General features: G+C 36.9%; 1 protein-coding gene across 1 annotated transcript in view; it reads left to right on the top strand.

Annotated features, from left to right (window-relative positions):
• Positions 1–16512, top strand: part of rbm33b (RNA binding motif protein 33b) — a 29449-nt gene extending 12937 nt beyond the window's left edge. Inside the window, exons 5-11 of the mRNA XM_081375522.1 lie at positions 2686–2803; positions 3435–3703; positions 5338–5586; positions 6191–6799; positions 10418–10573; positions 16098–16132; positions 16255–16512. Of these exons, the coding sequence (XP_081231648.1) occupies positions 2686–2803; positions 3435–3703; positions 5338–5586; positions 6191–6799; positions 10418–10573; positions 16098–16132; positions 16255–16333 (1515 nt within the window). The 3' untranslated portion in view covers positions 16334–16512. The remainder of the gene's footprint in view (positions 1–2685; positions 2804–3434; positions 3704–5337; positions 5587–6190; positions 6800–10417; positions 10574–16097; positions 16133–16254) is intronic.
• The last annotated feature ends 1352 nt before the right edge of the window (positions 16513–17864 follow it).

Below are 17864 nucleotides of genomic sequence, written 5' to 3'. Positions count from 1 at the left end.
AACTTGCTACTTTCCATAAAGTCCAAAATCATTGGTCGTTGCCTCCTTAAAAATGGCTTCATAAATGTGCACATTTGACATGATTGCACGGGCTGATTTTTTTAGAAAAGGAGGAGAAAATTATCGTCCTTTTCTAGCTGCAAGGTCTGGGTGTTTGACCAAGCACACTTGTCTGCTCTTCAAAAATTGTTTTCCAAGCCGGTTATGTTCATGTGCTCTGGGTGCCCATGATGTGGTGGTGTGTATTTTTCCACTCACAAATGTGAATCTCAATCGAGTGCTGCACTTCAGAGAGCAACTCAGCCTAAACCAATCAGCAGTGTCGTCGGGCCAAGGCTTGGTATGATGCCGTTTAGAATGCAAGTGACAAAATGCCCCCCGGAAACTTCCATTTGCCAGTGGGCATCTGATTAATCACGATTATCATACCATTATCATACAATCACACCCTAATCGTACATGCAGGGTCCCATCTGTGGTGTGTGTGTGCGTGTGTGTGTACGGAATATTTTCTGTGTAGAAAGGTGCTTAAATATTAATCCTGTCTATCATTTTAAACTTCATTTTACAACTGCATTGAGTATTCCATTGAATCGAAATGGATGAATTGCCTCCAGTGAAAGATCTCATTAATTCCATTAATTGCAGCAGAGAATGGGTTGGCTGCTGTTTGTTTGCACTGGCTGAATGACAGCTCTGATAGTGAGTGAGGCAGATAAAGGCTCTTTGCTATGGATCAGTGGATTGCCCGCAAGTTTTTAATTCAGTGATGTCAGAAGTCACTTAAATGGCTGTTTGTGAAAAGGAAAATATCAGACCGCTGTCTTGTTAAAACGCATCACAAATAATCCAGGTCATAGAAGTTCAGTTTAGACAATGATGCACTTTCTATTCAGCTCCGTTTTGATTTTGGCTGCAGATATATATATATATATATATATATATATATATATATATATATATATATATATATATATATTTTTTTTTTTTTTATATTTTTAAATAGTTACCTATCCTGCAATAAATTATGCTGAAAACTCCGAAATTATTTTTAAGTGAATAATTTTGCCCTCGTTTGACCTTCTTCAGCAGTAGCCCTACAGCACTTTTTAATTTAGAGTGCACTGAATACAAACATCCCTCTTATGACTCTCTGATTCCACAACAGCATCTCTCCTTCAGGAAAGAGGCCCAGCGGCATGACCGTCTTCCCTCTCTGTCGGTGCAGTTTCAATGGCAATTCTAATACTGAGAGTGGAAGACAACAGGCAGAGCATGATTCTAATGAAACATCCTCCCATTGTCCTCTTAATCATCTCCGTTATTGAATGCAGTGCAATCCACACCTGGCTCCAACCCTGGAGAGATTCGGCTGCCTCTATCTCTCCCTCTCCCTCCTGCTCCGTTGCTCTCTCTTTCTCTCTCTCTCTCTCTGTAAATGCAGGATTAGCCATTGAAAGAGCATGCTTGGTTATCAAATTCATACAAACGGCTTTTGCTTTTGTGTAGTGCTTTTAATTAAATCCTACTGGGGGGCTGGAACTGACCTTTTGAGTGGAGAACTGATTAAGTGCACAATGGCCAGTTATTTCTGAACCACAGTCTGTTGCATAGAGCTACTGATTAACTTTCTGTTTAGGATGACTTGGCTTGAATCTCATTCATACACAGGCCAAGGAGAAGAGAAAAAAAAAAGGAGTAATCAATTCTGGTTTAGAATGTAGATTAAGAACGATAGCATCAGGTAATTAACACGGGTAAGAGTGGCATTTTTGTATGTGAAGTACAGTGAAAAGGGCTTATTTGAGAACCGAGATGGATATTTAAGAGGATAAATGTGAAATCAGGGTGGTTAGCTTTTATTTGAAAGGATTCATTTGATTTATATGATTTATATTGAGGAAATATGATTGTTATCATGCCCCTGAAAAGCTCGGTGCAATTATGTCAGATGTGCGTAATTATAATGGCAAGGGTGCCAGCAAAGTTTCTTCTAACAATTTAAATCTCTCCTTAAATGTGAGCATACTAAAGACAATCATTGTATATTTATTGTCTTGCCAAAAAAAAAAATATATATATATATAATTTATAAAAATAAACATAAAAGGACATTTAACATTATTTTAGTCTTCAATGTCACATGATCTCTTAGAAATCAGTCTAAATGCTGATTTGGTGCATTATGAAACTTTTTTTTTTGATAAATAGAAAGTTCAAAAGGACATAATTTATTTGCAAATAGAAATATTTTGTAGCATTATAAAAAGTCTAGTATAAACTGTATACAATATAAACTGTCACTTTTCAATGATTTTATGCATCCTGTTTAAATAAAAGAATTAATCAATTTTTAAAACAATATATATATACTGTTTCTCTATTTTATTTATTTATAATATTTTTTAAAAAGTCTATTATTTTAAATATAAATTCTTATTTTATCCTTTATTTTTCTCTTCCTTGATTTGCTTTAGAGGTGATAAAATGACAAAGAAACCTGCAGAATAATTTTGTTTTATTTTCTTCATAGTGTCTTTAAGTAAATGCCAGAGATTTATAGATGTTGATGTACTACTGTCATTTATTTTTTCATGCACTGTGGTCTACATGGATTGTTTATTTGAAAAAAATGTCAGAATATTTGTTTTTCAGTGCTCAGTTGTTGGTGTTTGTCTGTATTAGGTTGGATCTGACTTGCGAGAGGTTCTCTCTCCTCAACCCTCTGGGCGTCATCTTAAACACTCCTGCAAGGGACAGCCTGCCCCAGCGGAGACACTCACCAGACCCTGTCGCAGTCCTGGTGAGACCACATATCCCAACTGCATACAGTGCTCCAGACGGCTGAGCAAACACATCCGGTCTCGGAAGGTGTAGCCTATGCTTAGAGTGCACACTCTTTTTTTCTTTTCTTTTTTTCTAACCAAACCATCTGTTACCGTGCTGTTCTTACAGTTGGGACACTTTAGGACCCTGTAACCTAAATGTATACACTAGTGTTTAAAAGTTTGGGGCCAGTATGATAAAAAAATATATATATATATTTAGCAAGGGCACATTAAATTAATGAAACATATCAAAGACATTTATAATATTACAAAAGATTTATATTTCAAATAAATGTTGTTCTTTTAAATTTACTATTCATCAAAGAATCTTAAAAAAAAGTATCATGGTTTCCACAAAAATACTAAGCAGCATAGAATGTGAATTAGATATATGCATTTACAATGTTTTGAATTACATAGAAATGTCTATTTGCCTCTTTGACCTTTGACCTTTGCTCCATCCTCAGCACCTGCTGTATGCAGTCAGACACCCAAGGTGGAAACAGAAGTAGAGATGTCACATTAGATCAGCGGAAATATGGCAATATGGCACCCGCATGTTCACTTCCCCTCTTTTTTTGTCTTTGTTTCACCCCTCCTTCAAAGAGCCAGTGTTCCCAGGACAGCATATGTTTGATCAACAGCACTCTGCTTCAGTCTTGGACACTAATCCGCTCCTCGCTGGACCTGCTCCCATGGGCTCCATTCATCCTCCAGGATATGAGAGTGACCCCTGGAGGCCCAGTCCAGCTTTGCAGGGTCCCACGGATCTGTCAAAGCCTGGGTCTCCCCACCGTGGCCACTACTCTCTCCCGAAAAATCCATCAGCTCTGTCTGGCTGTCCCTTTTCTGCTCCCTCTGGACCACAAGCACAGGTAATATTAAAGGATGTAGCATAATGACCACTCCAATCTATGAGACAACTCTGGCAATTGTGATTTGACAGGGTTAATGTACGACTTATAGATGCTATTTAACCTCTTGTGATGCTTAAGGTATTTTGCCCCATAAATACTCTTTAGATCCTTTACTTTATCTGTAGGTGTAGTGTACTTCCCATAATTAAATACCAAGTGCCTATTTGCCCTGTTTTTAAATTCTGTTGGAGCTGTGGCCTAGACTAGAGGTTAGTTCACATTACTTCCACTTATTAAGCTGTGGTGCTTATACATGCACCATGAGTTTGAATTTGGTTTGTGTGAAAAATGACATAAAAAAAACCCTGCTAATATCATGTAAATACAATTTTTAATGTCTACTCTAAATACATGAATGCACTTCAAAGTATAAATTTGGATGAATAAGGGTAAGCCTGTTTGTTCTCATGGACAGATGGACCCATAGGCTACGCTGCCCTCTAGTGTTTTTAGGCAGTTTTGGGCAATTACTCTGTTTCCAGTTTGGCTTCATTAGGCTGAGGCTGAGCTGGATCATTCCTACATCAAGGTCATTACATTCTGCTTTCTGTAGGCCTTTTTCTTAAACGTATCTATACACACTTTTAAGATGACCCCAGTATTATTTGTCATCCTTGAATCATTTATTTATTTGTGCACCATGGAGTTGTGGAGCTGGCCATGTTTATATGATATTTTATTTATATGTGTTGATTCTCACATTGAGTCTTGTAGCTAATTTTACAGATTTTATTTCAATTTTAATCATCAAGTTTCTTTGTCAAAGTGTGCCGTAATTCAATTGAAATGTCATCAAACAACAGCTCTTAGATTGGAAGTACTTTGCCCTTTGTCTTAAACTCTACCTCTGCCTGTCAATCAAAGAAAAAACATCCTCAGTGTGGCCAATCACAAAGCAAATCACAGTGTCAATCTGCCCTCATCAGTAGTGCCAGGGAATTTTGTTGTTTAAAGCTGAAACTCATTTAGTTTAAATTTTAGTTAGATGTATAAAGCATTAAATGACTACAAATGTGAGTTTTTTAATGCTGCACTTGACTAAGATAAGATGGTTAGGAAGAGATTCTGTAAAGGAATATAGTTTTTGATATTTTTTGACACAACTGTTGGGGGTCATCATTTATTTGTTAAAAAATATAGTAAAAACAGCAATATTGTAAAATATTACAATTTTATATATATAATAATAATAATTATTATTATTTATTTTTTTTAAGGTAATCTGGTAATCTATTTCAGTCTTCAGAGTCACATGATCCTTCACAAACCATTCTAATACGCTGATTTGTCGTTCAAAAACATTTCTTATTATTATCAATGTTAAAAACATTTGTATGTTTTTATGTAACATTTGATACATTTTAATGACACTTTTGATCATTTTAATGCATTTAATGCAACTTTTGAACTGTAGTGTGCTTCTAAGATGTATATTTTTTTGGTAAAGGTCATCTTCCCATTAATTGACTGATCGTCCCTCTACGTGTAAAATTTTGATATAACTTTACTAATCCAGCAAGCCTCACTGGCTGAGCTTGTATTACCAACTGCAGCACATATCCATCTCTAATAACGGCCTCCATCCTACTCAGAAACCTGCTGTGCTGGTAAGAGCTGTTGCCAGGATGGTGCAGAGTGCCAAGCCAATGGCTGTTGCCAGGGGGATGCCCATTGCTGCAAGGCAGCCAGCAAGTGCCAAGTCTAAGATATCTGCCAAAACTCCACCAGCACCAGGGGTGGTGGGAAGAAATGTGGGTCAGAAGGTCAAGGTGAAGCCCCAAACTCCTCCAGCGACTCAAAAACGTCCCGCAAAGCCGCTAAACATGACAAACAACAAAGAGGTCAGTGTGATGTTTGTGACAGTCACAACTTTATTAAATGAAAACCTTGTTGAATAAGACATTAGCTGTGTTGTACTGTTTAGCATCATTTCACAGTTTTTGAATCAATGTGTTTGAAGGCTAGGAGTCTCTCTCTCATTTTCTCTGGACTTTGATATAAACGTGTGTGGTAATAGAGCCTTTCACCCCCATGCTCAAGGTCAGGCAGTCTGTGTGAAAGCTGTTCATTAGACCAATTATTACTTCTAACAATGCAGTCAGGAGGAAATCAATAGCCGCTGTCAGGGCTGTTTCAAAGCCTTGCTCTGAAAATCAATCAGTCTAGCTTCTATCTGCATTCTCCTCCTTCAGTCATGTTCAGACAGCAGACATTTGCCAATATCAGCAAGGATTTTTGTTTGAAAAAATGCTTTAATTATATTTAGCAGAATGTCTGCGCCTAAAGCAATAACAGCAGAGCAAGTTACACCTTATAATGATTTTCTTTTTAATGAAGTGTTCATTATATATATATAAAAAAAGTACTAATAAATGTTTAAGCTTGCTGTGATTATAGCATTGAGTTGTTTATTTGCTTAACTGGTGTGTTTTATTTTATCCTCAGCATGATGAGGTGTTCTACAGGCAGAGGCTCCAGAAGCAGATGCGACTGAGGGAGCAGGTTATCAAACATAAGGAACGGATGCGATCTATGAGGGCCATAAACAAGAAGCATCTGCTTCTGGAGCGCCTCCAAACTGATAGTTCCACTGGACACTGGAACAACATCCAAAATCAACAGAAACAGCCGTGCATCCTGAATTCTTGCCCTCGAAAGGTTTCGCACCAGCAGCCCTTCCATAATCCCCCTCGCTGCCTCGTTCCGGAGCGCCAACCGGAATTCCAGTCTCTGCCTCCACAGCAGCACCAGTACCAGCTTTTAGCACCCGCACTTCAGCCGCCATGGCAACAAGCTCCACCGGCTCGAGGGAATCCATCAAGCCGTGCAACAGAGATGCAGCATAATCAGCCTCATCAGCAGGGCACAGACAGGGTGATGTTACAGGGGATGGAGCAAATCCCAAATCAGATGAACCAACATTACAGTAATGACGAGGCCCATGCAGCAGATCCACAGGTAGTTCGGCAAGGAGGCAAGAGGATATTGGAGCAGACAACTTCTGAGGGGCCTGTTCCCACCAAAATTACAGTGGTCAAACACTTCAGCCCAGGTGTAAGTACTATACTTCCACATGAATTACCACATATAACTGCTACTTAGGAATTAATTTGTCAAAATCTCAAATAACTCTCACAAGTGCTGTGACATGATTCGAGATTTACAGATATTGGCCTTATTATAGGCTGTTACAATACAGTTTATTTTGACGTGTCTGATTACTGATTACTTTCAGAACAGATTTTTAAATATTGTTTTATTTTTGCACCAGTGACACAATAACTAAATAAACATTAAACCACAAAAAGTATGCATTATGAATGTTTTGATGATGATAATGATGATATTGTTATTGTTTTTGTTAACAACAATAATTTACAATGCATGTTTATATTTTAATGTGATTATTATTATTATTATTATTATCATTGTTATTATTATCATTGATGATATTATTACTATAATTATTATTGTTATTATAACGATTATTAAAATATTGATAATGCATATTTTTTTATTTCTGTAGTCTAATAATTTTTATTTAGCTTATCATGCTGTACTGTATGTCCAGCTTTTCTGTAACAAAAGCATAAATGCCTGTTATGTGAAGTTAATTGTTAAGTTAATTTTTTCAAACAACACATTCAAATATTAAACATGTTTACATGTTCAGTGAATTAAATAAAATCCGTAATTTCCAAACTGAATTAAGAAATAAAATCAAATAAATTTTAATTTAATTTAATTTCAAATAAAGTATTAATTTCAATACTTATATATTAAGTATTGAAATAATCGCTCTCCTCCTCTTCCAGTTTTTACTTTTCTAAAACTTTTTAGCATGTTAATACATTTTGGTGCCGTTTCCACAGTATGAATTGTATGTCCATATATTATTGTATGACAACATGCACATGCATGCATAAAAAAAAAAGTCCCTTCCACCATTCCTCCTTCCAAAACAATCTCCTTAATTCACCCCATATATGAATTCAATCTTCCCCGGGCATGCAACATCACACAACGTTCTCCTTTCATCTCTGTCTTTCCTGTGTAGCCGCCCTTTCTCTCCCTTCTTTCCTTTCCATAACCTGTCCTGAGACGAGAGGCACGCGAGCTTTGGAGGCCGATGAAGATAACAGGGTGTCAGTCTTAATAGAGGTTGTGGTGGTGAGAGGGGGAGGGGGGAGGGGAGGGGGGGGGTTCTTTGCGGAGAAATATCTTCGGACAGCCGAATCGATGAGGTTGCATTTGACAGAGTGGTGCGGGCCTGCTGAAAGACAGATCAGCAAGATGCTACCCAGGGACATTGTTCCGCTGTCAGTCTCATCCGCGCTGACAATGTTATCTCTCTCCCTCTCTCCAGTATCAAGTATCTTTCAGGTGTTCAGAGTTGGATGTCACCCCCTGAAGACGTTCAATTAATCTTTGGTGTGTGTTTGCTGGCATTAAATGTGTGTGTGTGTGGGCACATTCTCTTAATACCTGTAAATAGAGAGTTGCTAGTATGGCGGATTTGGATTGAAGAGCTTAGCCACAGATAAGGGAAATTAATTTTTCATCAGGAATAATAGCAGGCGTGCCAACAGGGAACACAAAGCAGGAGTGAAGGCGAGTGGGGAATTTGTCAAGTGTTGTCACCCCAGGATAATACTGCTTAGTCTGTGATTGGTGTAATGGAGGGCTGTGATTTCTATGGAGGGGGATTAATCACTTAACACTGTGCTGAGAGCAGCGGAATACAGATAGCGCTGTTTCACTGCGTCAGGTTGTGCTTCTTTGATTCGGGATGTCCTTGGGACATTTATAGCATAATATGGTCTAAAGTCGTATTCACGCTCAATGCAACGAAACGGTGTGCTCCAGAGCAGTAAACCCCTTTAACTAAGTATCAGCGAATTTACTGGCCAATAATGTCTAATTTCACTGGTCCTCATACATTCGGAGTTGGATGAAAACCTCTGTACAGTGGAACTTCTAACCATTTGCATTTCTCACTGATGTGCCTCTCTTCTCTCCTCTATTGGTCATTCAACTCAAACTGGGCCCTTAAACTTCAGCTTTGAACTTAAACTTCCAACTTGGAAAACTGCTGAACTCCTTGGCTCAAAAGTGGTTTCATTGGTTAATTTATCCCACCCAAATCAGCTAAAAGATTAAATTTAGAGATAAGAGATACATTTTTTTTTTTTTAAAGAAGCTATGCGTTTGTATGGATTAACACTGGGGACAAAAATTCATATGACAACAAGTTTTTTCCTTTAGTTCATAACATTTGGAGGCGCTAACATACTTAAACTGTTCCACATTATACAGTTTGTATTGCATGAATAAACTACGGTTCAGGAGTTTGGGGTCAGTAAGATTTTGATGAGTGATGAAAATAATAAGAAATGTTTCTTTAGCACCAAATCAGCATATTAGAATGATTTCAAATTGTTGTAATCAAATTAATTGCATGATATGGCAAATATATCAATATTTGCTAAGAAAAAGAAAAAAAATTTGACCCCAAATTAAACTAATTCAAAGACATTACATTATAGTGGCAGCAATGTTAATAGTTCATAGTTAATTACGAGAACCTTGCATTTTGTTCCTTTCTGTTTTGCTTCATCGAACTGTTGTTAAATGTGTCTTGTGTGGGCGGCTGTTTACACATTCTGTATTGGCTGCTCTCAGTAGGTGTTGTTTGGCAGTAGTAGTAGCTGAAGAAGAAACTGATGATGGTTAAAACCTGAATTGCTCTAATTATTCAAATTATTTGCTCTAATATTGTTTTTTGGTATTTTTATTCTGTGTTTGTGTTATGTATATATTGACAACCCTAATACATTGTCTGGTAATACCACAGACTCTCTCATAGACCATGTGAGAAAAATCAATTATGTCCAGGTCTGCTGTCCTGCAGGAAATGTTGTGATGCTCTGTCCAACATCATAACATAGTCTGTGGGAGTTCCATTGTTGTACATCACTGTAGGCCAGTTGTTCTGACTGTAGGCCTGGGGATGCCCACTGCTTTCACAACAGTGTAGTGGTCAGGTGTGACATTGAGGCCCAGCCAGCCGAGAGAAGTGCGGAACTTGAAGCAGAGAGAGTCGCAGGGAATCCTGATTTGTTTATGCTCATTAAGCTCTGAGGTGGGAGGTGGGACACTCGGCAGGATGACAGGAAGGTGGATGCAGCATGGGAAGGTCAGGAAGACACGTGGAAGTGGACTAAAAATACACAGAGAGTTCAAGTCCATTGCATTCCACCATTAGTGGTGAAAAAGAGGTTAATAAGAGAGAAAGAGATTAATACTAAATGCATTTATGTAATTGTTTATTTCAGAATGTTGAATTTCCTCTTAAATGTGTTTCATATAGTCTTAGTCAAGTGGAATGTTCAGTGCACATTACGTAGTTTGGCCTGTTTTTGTTGCTTTTTCTATCAGAATAAAACTTTGGATAAGAAAAAAATGGGACAGGCATAGTAATATTGCCATACATTATCTTTAACATTTCACACAAAACAAAATGAAAATGACATGTTTAAGACACTATTTTAAGAATATTATGTTGCTACAGATGTATTTGATGCATGTGATCCTGTCTATTTTTAACATTCCTATTCTTTTGTTGTTGTTGTAGACTATAAATGGAGTACAAGTTCTGATCTCTCTTCACAGATGAGTGAAGAGACTAAAGCGGTGACTGATACAAAGGCCAGAATTGTCACCCTCAGTATGCCTGATTCATTTCCACATTCATTTCTGCAATACGGGCTAAAGCTAAACCATCCCAATGAGAAGAGAGGATCTGACCCTAACCAGCCCCTTGATGAGGTAAATGTGTCTCGGCCCTTATCCTGTTGTAAACGTGGGCAAGTGCTGCACTTTATACTTCGTCCTTCTGGCTCCTTATTTCTGTTAAGTATGCCTGTGGAACTTAATCTCATGTTTTAAGGGGAATTTTAAGGTGCTGTCACATTCGCTAAATTTTGGCTGTATTTTGCAGGCCAAAGAAGTCAATTGTCCATTTTCAATAGTTTATTGATACATGAAGCCCAGAAGTCACACTCAAACCAAACAGTTTTCTCTTGGTCAATGCGGCAAATTTGCGTTACCAAACTGAACACTTGCTGAACATAATTTATTCACTCTTTTGTGTGGATTCCTATTGAAATAACTGGATTTTGCAGCACCTTTAATCAGGGTAGACGCCATATTTAATTCGATGCCGGTGAAAGGTCTTTTGGATTGTGTGTTTGACAAAACATAAACATTGTCTTTCCAAAAAATCTGGAAAAAATTGTTTGTAAAATTTTGATGTCTTGGTGACCTAAGACAATAGACCTTAGTCAGGGTAGTTTCATATTTAATAGTTTTGACAGGAATGAAAGCACGGCTGTGAGGGAATGTGCAGTGGATACTGTTGTACATCAACATGCCAAATGTCTAATGAAACATATTACAAAAAAAACCTCAGTAAACAAAAACTCATAACAGTTTTGAAAGTTGAAAGTTGTGAGTTTTGATGACATGTGACCTAACGCACGGTAATGAAAAACCTGGAAAAGTCATGGAATTTTAATATGCAATTTTCAGGTCTGGAAAAGTTTTGGAAAAATAAATAAACCCAGAAAGTTTTGGAAAAGTCATGTAAATTTGTTCACAAATATCTTTAAAATAGAATATGTTTAGTTGATAATATTGGTTAAACAAATTACAATACTTAGCATTCGTGGAGTAACATCTGGCACAGTCGCAGCTTGTACTTATGATTAAAACAAATAGCAAGCAAACAAATAGCATTAATAGTTATTCATTTTAGTAATGCTATGATATGATACATTTGAACATGGATTTTTATTATTTTACATTAATACATAGACTTTCATGGAACATTAGGTCATGAATGTTTGCCGGGAAAGTCATGGAAATTTAGTGGTCAAAATGTGTATGAATCCTGTTTATGCAGTGCATGCCATTGTAATAACACAGTCTCGTTTTCATCTTCAAAAAAATCAATATGGCGCCTACTCCCTGACTAAGGTCTTTAAGATCCATTGACCACACTGTATGTCCTTTCCTTACAGCCTCATTTCCATTAGTGTAAAATTTAATATGGCATCTAACCTCACAAAGGTCTATTCTTTTGTTAGTCAATAGAGTAAAAAACATTGAGGCATCTCATTCGTATTGAAATATCAGCAGACGCCAGAAGGGCAAACTAAATTGGTCGTCCCGGCGCTCGCCTGGCGCTCGCTGCAGGTTGTTGTTCAGGGGCGAGGTATAGTCGAAGAGGGCCAGATGGGCAGTGCCCACTTGGTGCCTGGCAAACAGACGAGCGGTAGAGCGGGAAGAGGGGGGAGAGGATGGGCAAGGCTGCAGACCTGGTGTCAGTTGAAGGGCTTTCTTCATCAACCGCTGGGGTCCATCTGAAAAACCTGCTGATGTCAGTAAGACCCATTCAGGTAGGTCAAATCCCCGCTCCCCTCCCAACTCCACCACTCACTGTCAGGCCCGTCTACTCACCCTGGAAAGCTGATACGATCAGTGCAATTTACTGTGAAACAGCTTAACCCCTTTGTGAAAGTTAGTGCGCTTAATGACACGCTGTCAGTACAGTATCATAAGATTGGCACTACATTCTTCTGCCCTTGGTGTTTGTCTCCTTGTCTTCTCAAATTTGTCCAATTTTTAAATGCTCTTTTATCTCTTATTTTTAAATTCTCTTTTATGTCTACCTTAATTGACGTATTTTGTTAAAACTTTAGGTTCAATTTGTAATACGTTAGGGATTATGCACTAACCATGAACAATACTTTTACAGCATTTAGTAACCTTGGTTATTGTTGATCTCTGCATACTAATATATTAGTTATTGTATGATCAACAAACATGAATTAACAATGACCAATAGTACACTATCAATAAAAAATTTAGGGTCAGTAAGTTTATATATATATATATATATATATATATATATATATATATATATATATATATATATATATATATATATATATATATACACACACACACACACATTCATTCATTCATTCATATATATATATATAATTTATTATTTTAAGTTGATTGCAACAAATACAGAAAAAAGTATTTCAAGTATGAAATATTATTACAATTTAAAATAGCTGTTTTCTATTTTAATATATTTTAATCCTGTGATGGCAAAGCTGATTTTTCAGTAGCTATTGTGTAATGATCCTTCAGAAATCATTCTAATATACAGCGGGGGAAATAAGTATTGAACACGTCATCATTTTTCTCAGTAAATATATTTCCAAAGGTGCTATTGACATGAAATTTTCACCAGATGTTGGTAACAACCCAAGTAAGCCATACATACAAAGAAACAAACAAAAATAAGTTCAGAAATGAAGTTATGTGTAATAATGTGAAATCACACATGGAAAAAGTATTGAACACATGAAGAAAGGGAGGCGCAAAAAGGCACGGAAAGCCAAGACAACTGCTGAAAACTTACAGTAATTAAAAAGCAATCCAGCCCCCTGTTAGTGGAAATTAATAACAGCTGGTTCAGTCCCAAATGATGGCCTACAAAAAGGTCTCATTGCCAAGGTGTCACACAAGACACATCTCATGATGGGTAAAAGCAAAGAGCTCTTCTGATTATTCTTTTCACTCCTCTATCAGAAATCTTGCGAGGAGCACTGGTCGAGGCAAATTTATGGTGAAATTATTGTCTTTCCACTTCCGTATTATGGCCCCAGAAGTGCTCACTGGACCATTCAGAAGCTTAGAATGGCGCCTATAAACAATGCCATCATTATGTTTATACATCATTATCGTTATACTTTTTCCCTGTGTCATTTCACATTATTACACATAACTTAATTTCTGAGCTTATTTGTTTTGGTTTCTTTGTATGTACTGATTCCTTGGGTTGTTACCAACATCTGGTGAACATTTCATGTCAATAGCACCTTTGGAAATATATTTACTGAGAAAAATGATGACGTGTTCAATACTTATTTCCCCCGCTGTATGCTGTGAATGAGCATTTCTTATTATTGTCAATGTTAAAAAAAAGTTGTACTAAACTGTCATCATTTTTTTAGGATTCTTTGATGAACAAAAAGTTCAAAAGAAAAGCCTTTATTTGAAATAGAAATCTTTTGCAACATTATAAACGTCTGACACTTTAGATTAATTTAATGCATTCTTGCTGAATAAGTATTAATTTGTAAAAAAATAAAATAAAAATAAAACACTCACTGACCTCAAACTTTTGAATGGTAGTGTATATTTATAAATTAGAATCACCCTTTATTAATTAAATGCTGTTATTATTGTTGTTCATTGTAAGAAGTAAGAAAGACAAGTGAGGAAAGACAGGTACGATGTGGCCACACACGTGAGATTAAACTCGAAAGAAGCAGAGACAGAAACAATGTCACTATCAGAATGAAACAATAATACATTTTTAGAAAAAAAGTTGATGTGGAGACCGTCTGTTAAAGTCTCTCGTTTGACCTAACAGTATGTGGCATCTTCTCTACTGGATCTGACATCTGCTTTATCTGTTTTGAGAAAACAGAATAAATGTTTGGCTTTGCTATGTAATTCTTCGTAATGCACAAGCCCCTCAGATGACTGAGCAGGAAGTAGGAAGCTCTGAGGATGAAGTATTCCCCCATAGTTCCCCATCCTTACTGCAGCCAATCACCTGCTGTTGCCTGGTCTGTTGATGTGCCTGTCAGCACAGTATGACTCTATCCCTGGTGTACGCGGATCTAAAGGCTTGACGGGGTTGAGAGGCGTTCGGCTGTCATGTCGTGCATTACTGCACTGAGAGTGAGAGGTGATTGTTCACTCGCTGACACAGAGGCATCATAGCGCTGCCTTGAGCAATGCTTGCATGGCAGTCATCTGAATCACAGCTTTCATATGTGTTTTGTATGTGAGTAGGTGTGTTTTCTTTCTTCCAGATTAAGCCATTTTTCCCCCCTGTGGCTGTCACTATGCATTATATTTGGTTAGCTGATAAACTACTTGGCTGTTCATTTAATTAAGTAAAAATATAATTATAAAATGAGGATTAAGAAATTAGTTTTGAATGAAAGTAGAAATCACGCTATCACTTATCATGGTGTTATTACATAAGATGGTAATCCTATCATTACTTGGATTAGTGTTCATAATATTCTTTTTTACTTATATTAACATTTTGTGATTGGAATAGTCATTATCAAGGAATATTGCCGTTCCCGATGCTGCATATCCTCTAGTTAATTGTATAATTTCATAAAGCTCCGCTAGAGGGCAGTCTTAGTCGACTTGTTGAGGTCTAGCTAAGGCTGAATACAGAAAGGTCAAGACGGACAATTTGCTATGCTATGGGTGTGGATATTTGATGAGTTACTTTAAAACAATTATTTTGAATCGTTTGATTATTGTAAACCTTTTCAGAGCTGAAATTAATTTTAAAATATTTCTTACAAACTATAAGCAAGTGACTGAAAATTTCAGAATGGCACTTAAAAAAAAAACTTTCAGCTGCACTGCATTTATTTGATTGAAAATACAGTAAAAACAGCAACACTGTGAAATAATAGTTTAAAAATACTTTTTATTTCTATTTTTAGACATTTCTAATATGCTTATTTGGTGCTCAAGAAACATTTCTTATTATTATCATTGTTGAAAAGTTATATATATATATATTATGTATTATATATTATATATGCTATATATTTTCAATCTTTGATAAATGGAAAATTCAAAGAACAGCATTTATTTGAAATAGAAATTTTTCACAACATTATCAAAGTCTCTGCTGTCTGTTTTGATATATTTAATCCATCCTTTCTAAAATGAAAGTATTCCTTTCTTTTGAAAAATAAAGAAGTAAAAATTTGAGTTTTAGAGTAGCCAATGTATTTCGCATTCACTTGTTTGAATCCATTGTAGATGTGATCAATGAAACAATCTGTGCGTGATTCGTTTAGCAACATCCGTGGTGACAGGATGATATCTGCACAAAAGTCGTTTTCAAGTATTTGCTAGATGTTAAGATCTATACCACCCACAGCGTCATGCAGTGACCAAACGGCTACCTGGAATGTTAAAACGAGCGGCTATTACATGCAACATTGATTCTCAGTGGCTTCTAATGAGCTGGCGGTTTTATGATGTCACAAGCATTACAACAACACCACTGACCCTGACAAGCAGCAGGCCCACTGTCACCCTATAAAAATGGACCGAGTACACTACTGGAAGGGGATAATGGGCGCCAGCCCGACATCATTACTTTTTAATGAGTGTCCCACAGGGGTCATACCTTTGATCTGACCTTTATAACCTTCTTTTGACACAGGTGGCTGTCAGGGGAAACGAACGCAGTGCTTTCATGTAAGTAGACTTCATATTAGTTTCCCAGCATGTTCTCGTTTCGATCATATTTGTTTATGTGGTATTGGGTACTATATACCATGATGCTCTTTTTTTTTCTCCTTTTGTCCTGGATATTATAGACCCTTAAGTTCCGGTGTGAGAACAGAGCCTGTTACTGCTCAAACCTGTGTCAACTTCATAGTAAGACTGAACCGCTGAATCTCTCGGAGACCAACCCTATCCAACAACTGAATATTTTCAGTTTTCTCCCAGTTTTGGCAACGTTTTTGTTAGGATGTGATATTTGCCTTTTTTTGTGATTGTTGAAGACAGTGGTTTGGCAGTTGTTTACATTTTGCTCCTTGGTTTCCATTAAAACAAACACTACTTGCATGGTTCTGGGTGGCTGTTCATCTAATTTAGCAGTTATATTGAGTAACTTTTGTGCAGTCACTCTTACTTGTGCATTACTCCTCATAAATGTTTTAAAATTTAGTGAAGCTGCATGTCTGTGGAAATTGCGGATAAAAATGACCTATAAAAACGAAGGTGCATCATGATGGAGAGAATAGCCTGTTGAAAACTGCCAGTAATGGCAAAACGCCTGTTTCCTGTTTCCCCCCAACAATATTAGCTAAAGCACTGAATTTGAGACCGGCACAGTGGTGTTTGTGATTGATCAACCAAAATCCTGATTGGTTGATAGACAAAAGTTTATGAACGTACGTTTATGTAGATACTGTGTCAGTTGTTCTCTAATGAAAGTTTCCAAAAGTTTTGACAGAATACAAATTCAAAGTCCTTTGAAATAGGTATGTATTTGTCTAATAAAGTAGAGTCGCCCCCTGTCAACAAAGGAACCACGAATGCATCTGTGGAATTTCCTTGGTTGTTAAGGAAAGATTGAAGATATATGTCAGTGGTGGTGAGATAATATCAGCCACCAATTTGAAAAACAATAGTTCTATATGATCAGGACCCAACAATTGAATATCATATGTTTTTTATATTTCTGATAAAAGCCTGCCCATGCCACATGGTTTGACTCATGCAGCTGTCTAGCACCATCTAGTGGCCAAATTGATTGATCTTTTGTCAGTCCATTAATCAATTGTGCTTTAATTTTTACATTTTTAGAGCATTTGAAGATATTTTAAGCAGTTTAAAATGTGATATTTAAGTTTAAATATTGTTTATAACTTCTCTAAATATATTCAAGCAGGCTGTTAATAATTAGTTTAGATTTTTAAATGGTTATGTTTGATGAGCTTCATGCTCTGTGTGTCAATAACTTATTTCTTAGGTGATTGTGGTTTGAAAATTGTAGGCTAAATTCTTATTCCTTAGACATTTTGAGAATTCAGTTTTTAATAAATTCAGTTATGTTTTCAAACACTGATGGAGCTGTTGGTTTAACTTCACACAAAAAAGAACGAACGAACGAATACCTTCCATCTGAAATCACACAGACCACTGAAAGAATACGTGGTTCACTGCTTCTTAGATACAACAAGACCGCCTCATCCATTGTGCTCCGTCTTTTGCTTGCAACAAATGTTGCATTCTGAAATATTTTCCAAGACTCTAACGTCTTGTCTTAGGGAATGTCAACATTTGCAGAGAGTGGCCCTGCTCTAATCCGGCAGACTGTGGGATAGAGGGAGGATTAGGGGCTAGTTTGTTTTCCTGGTCCCCTGGAATGTTCCTTTAGCAGTGCTTTTGTACCTGGGCCGGGCCCAAGGTCATCCCT

Source organism: Scardinius erythrophthalmus, assembly GCF_964197995.2.
Source record: "Scardinius erythrophthalmus genome assembly, chromosome: 9".
NCBI lineage: Eukaryota > Metazoa > Chordata > Actinopteri > Cypriniformes > Leuciscidae > Scardinius > Scardinius erythrophthalmus.
Note: the sequence above shows the minus strand (reverse complement) of the source record. Positions and strands in the feature narration are given on the sequence as shown.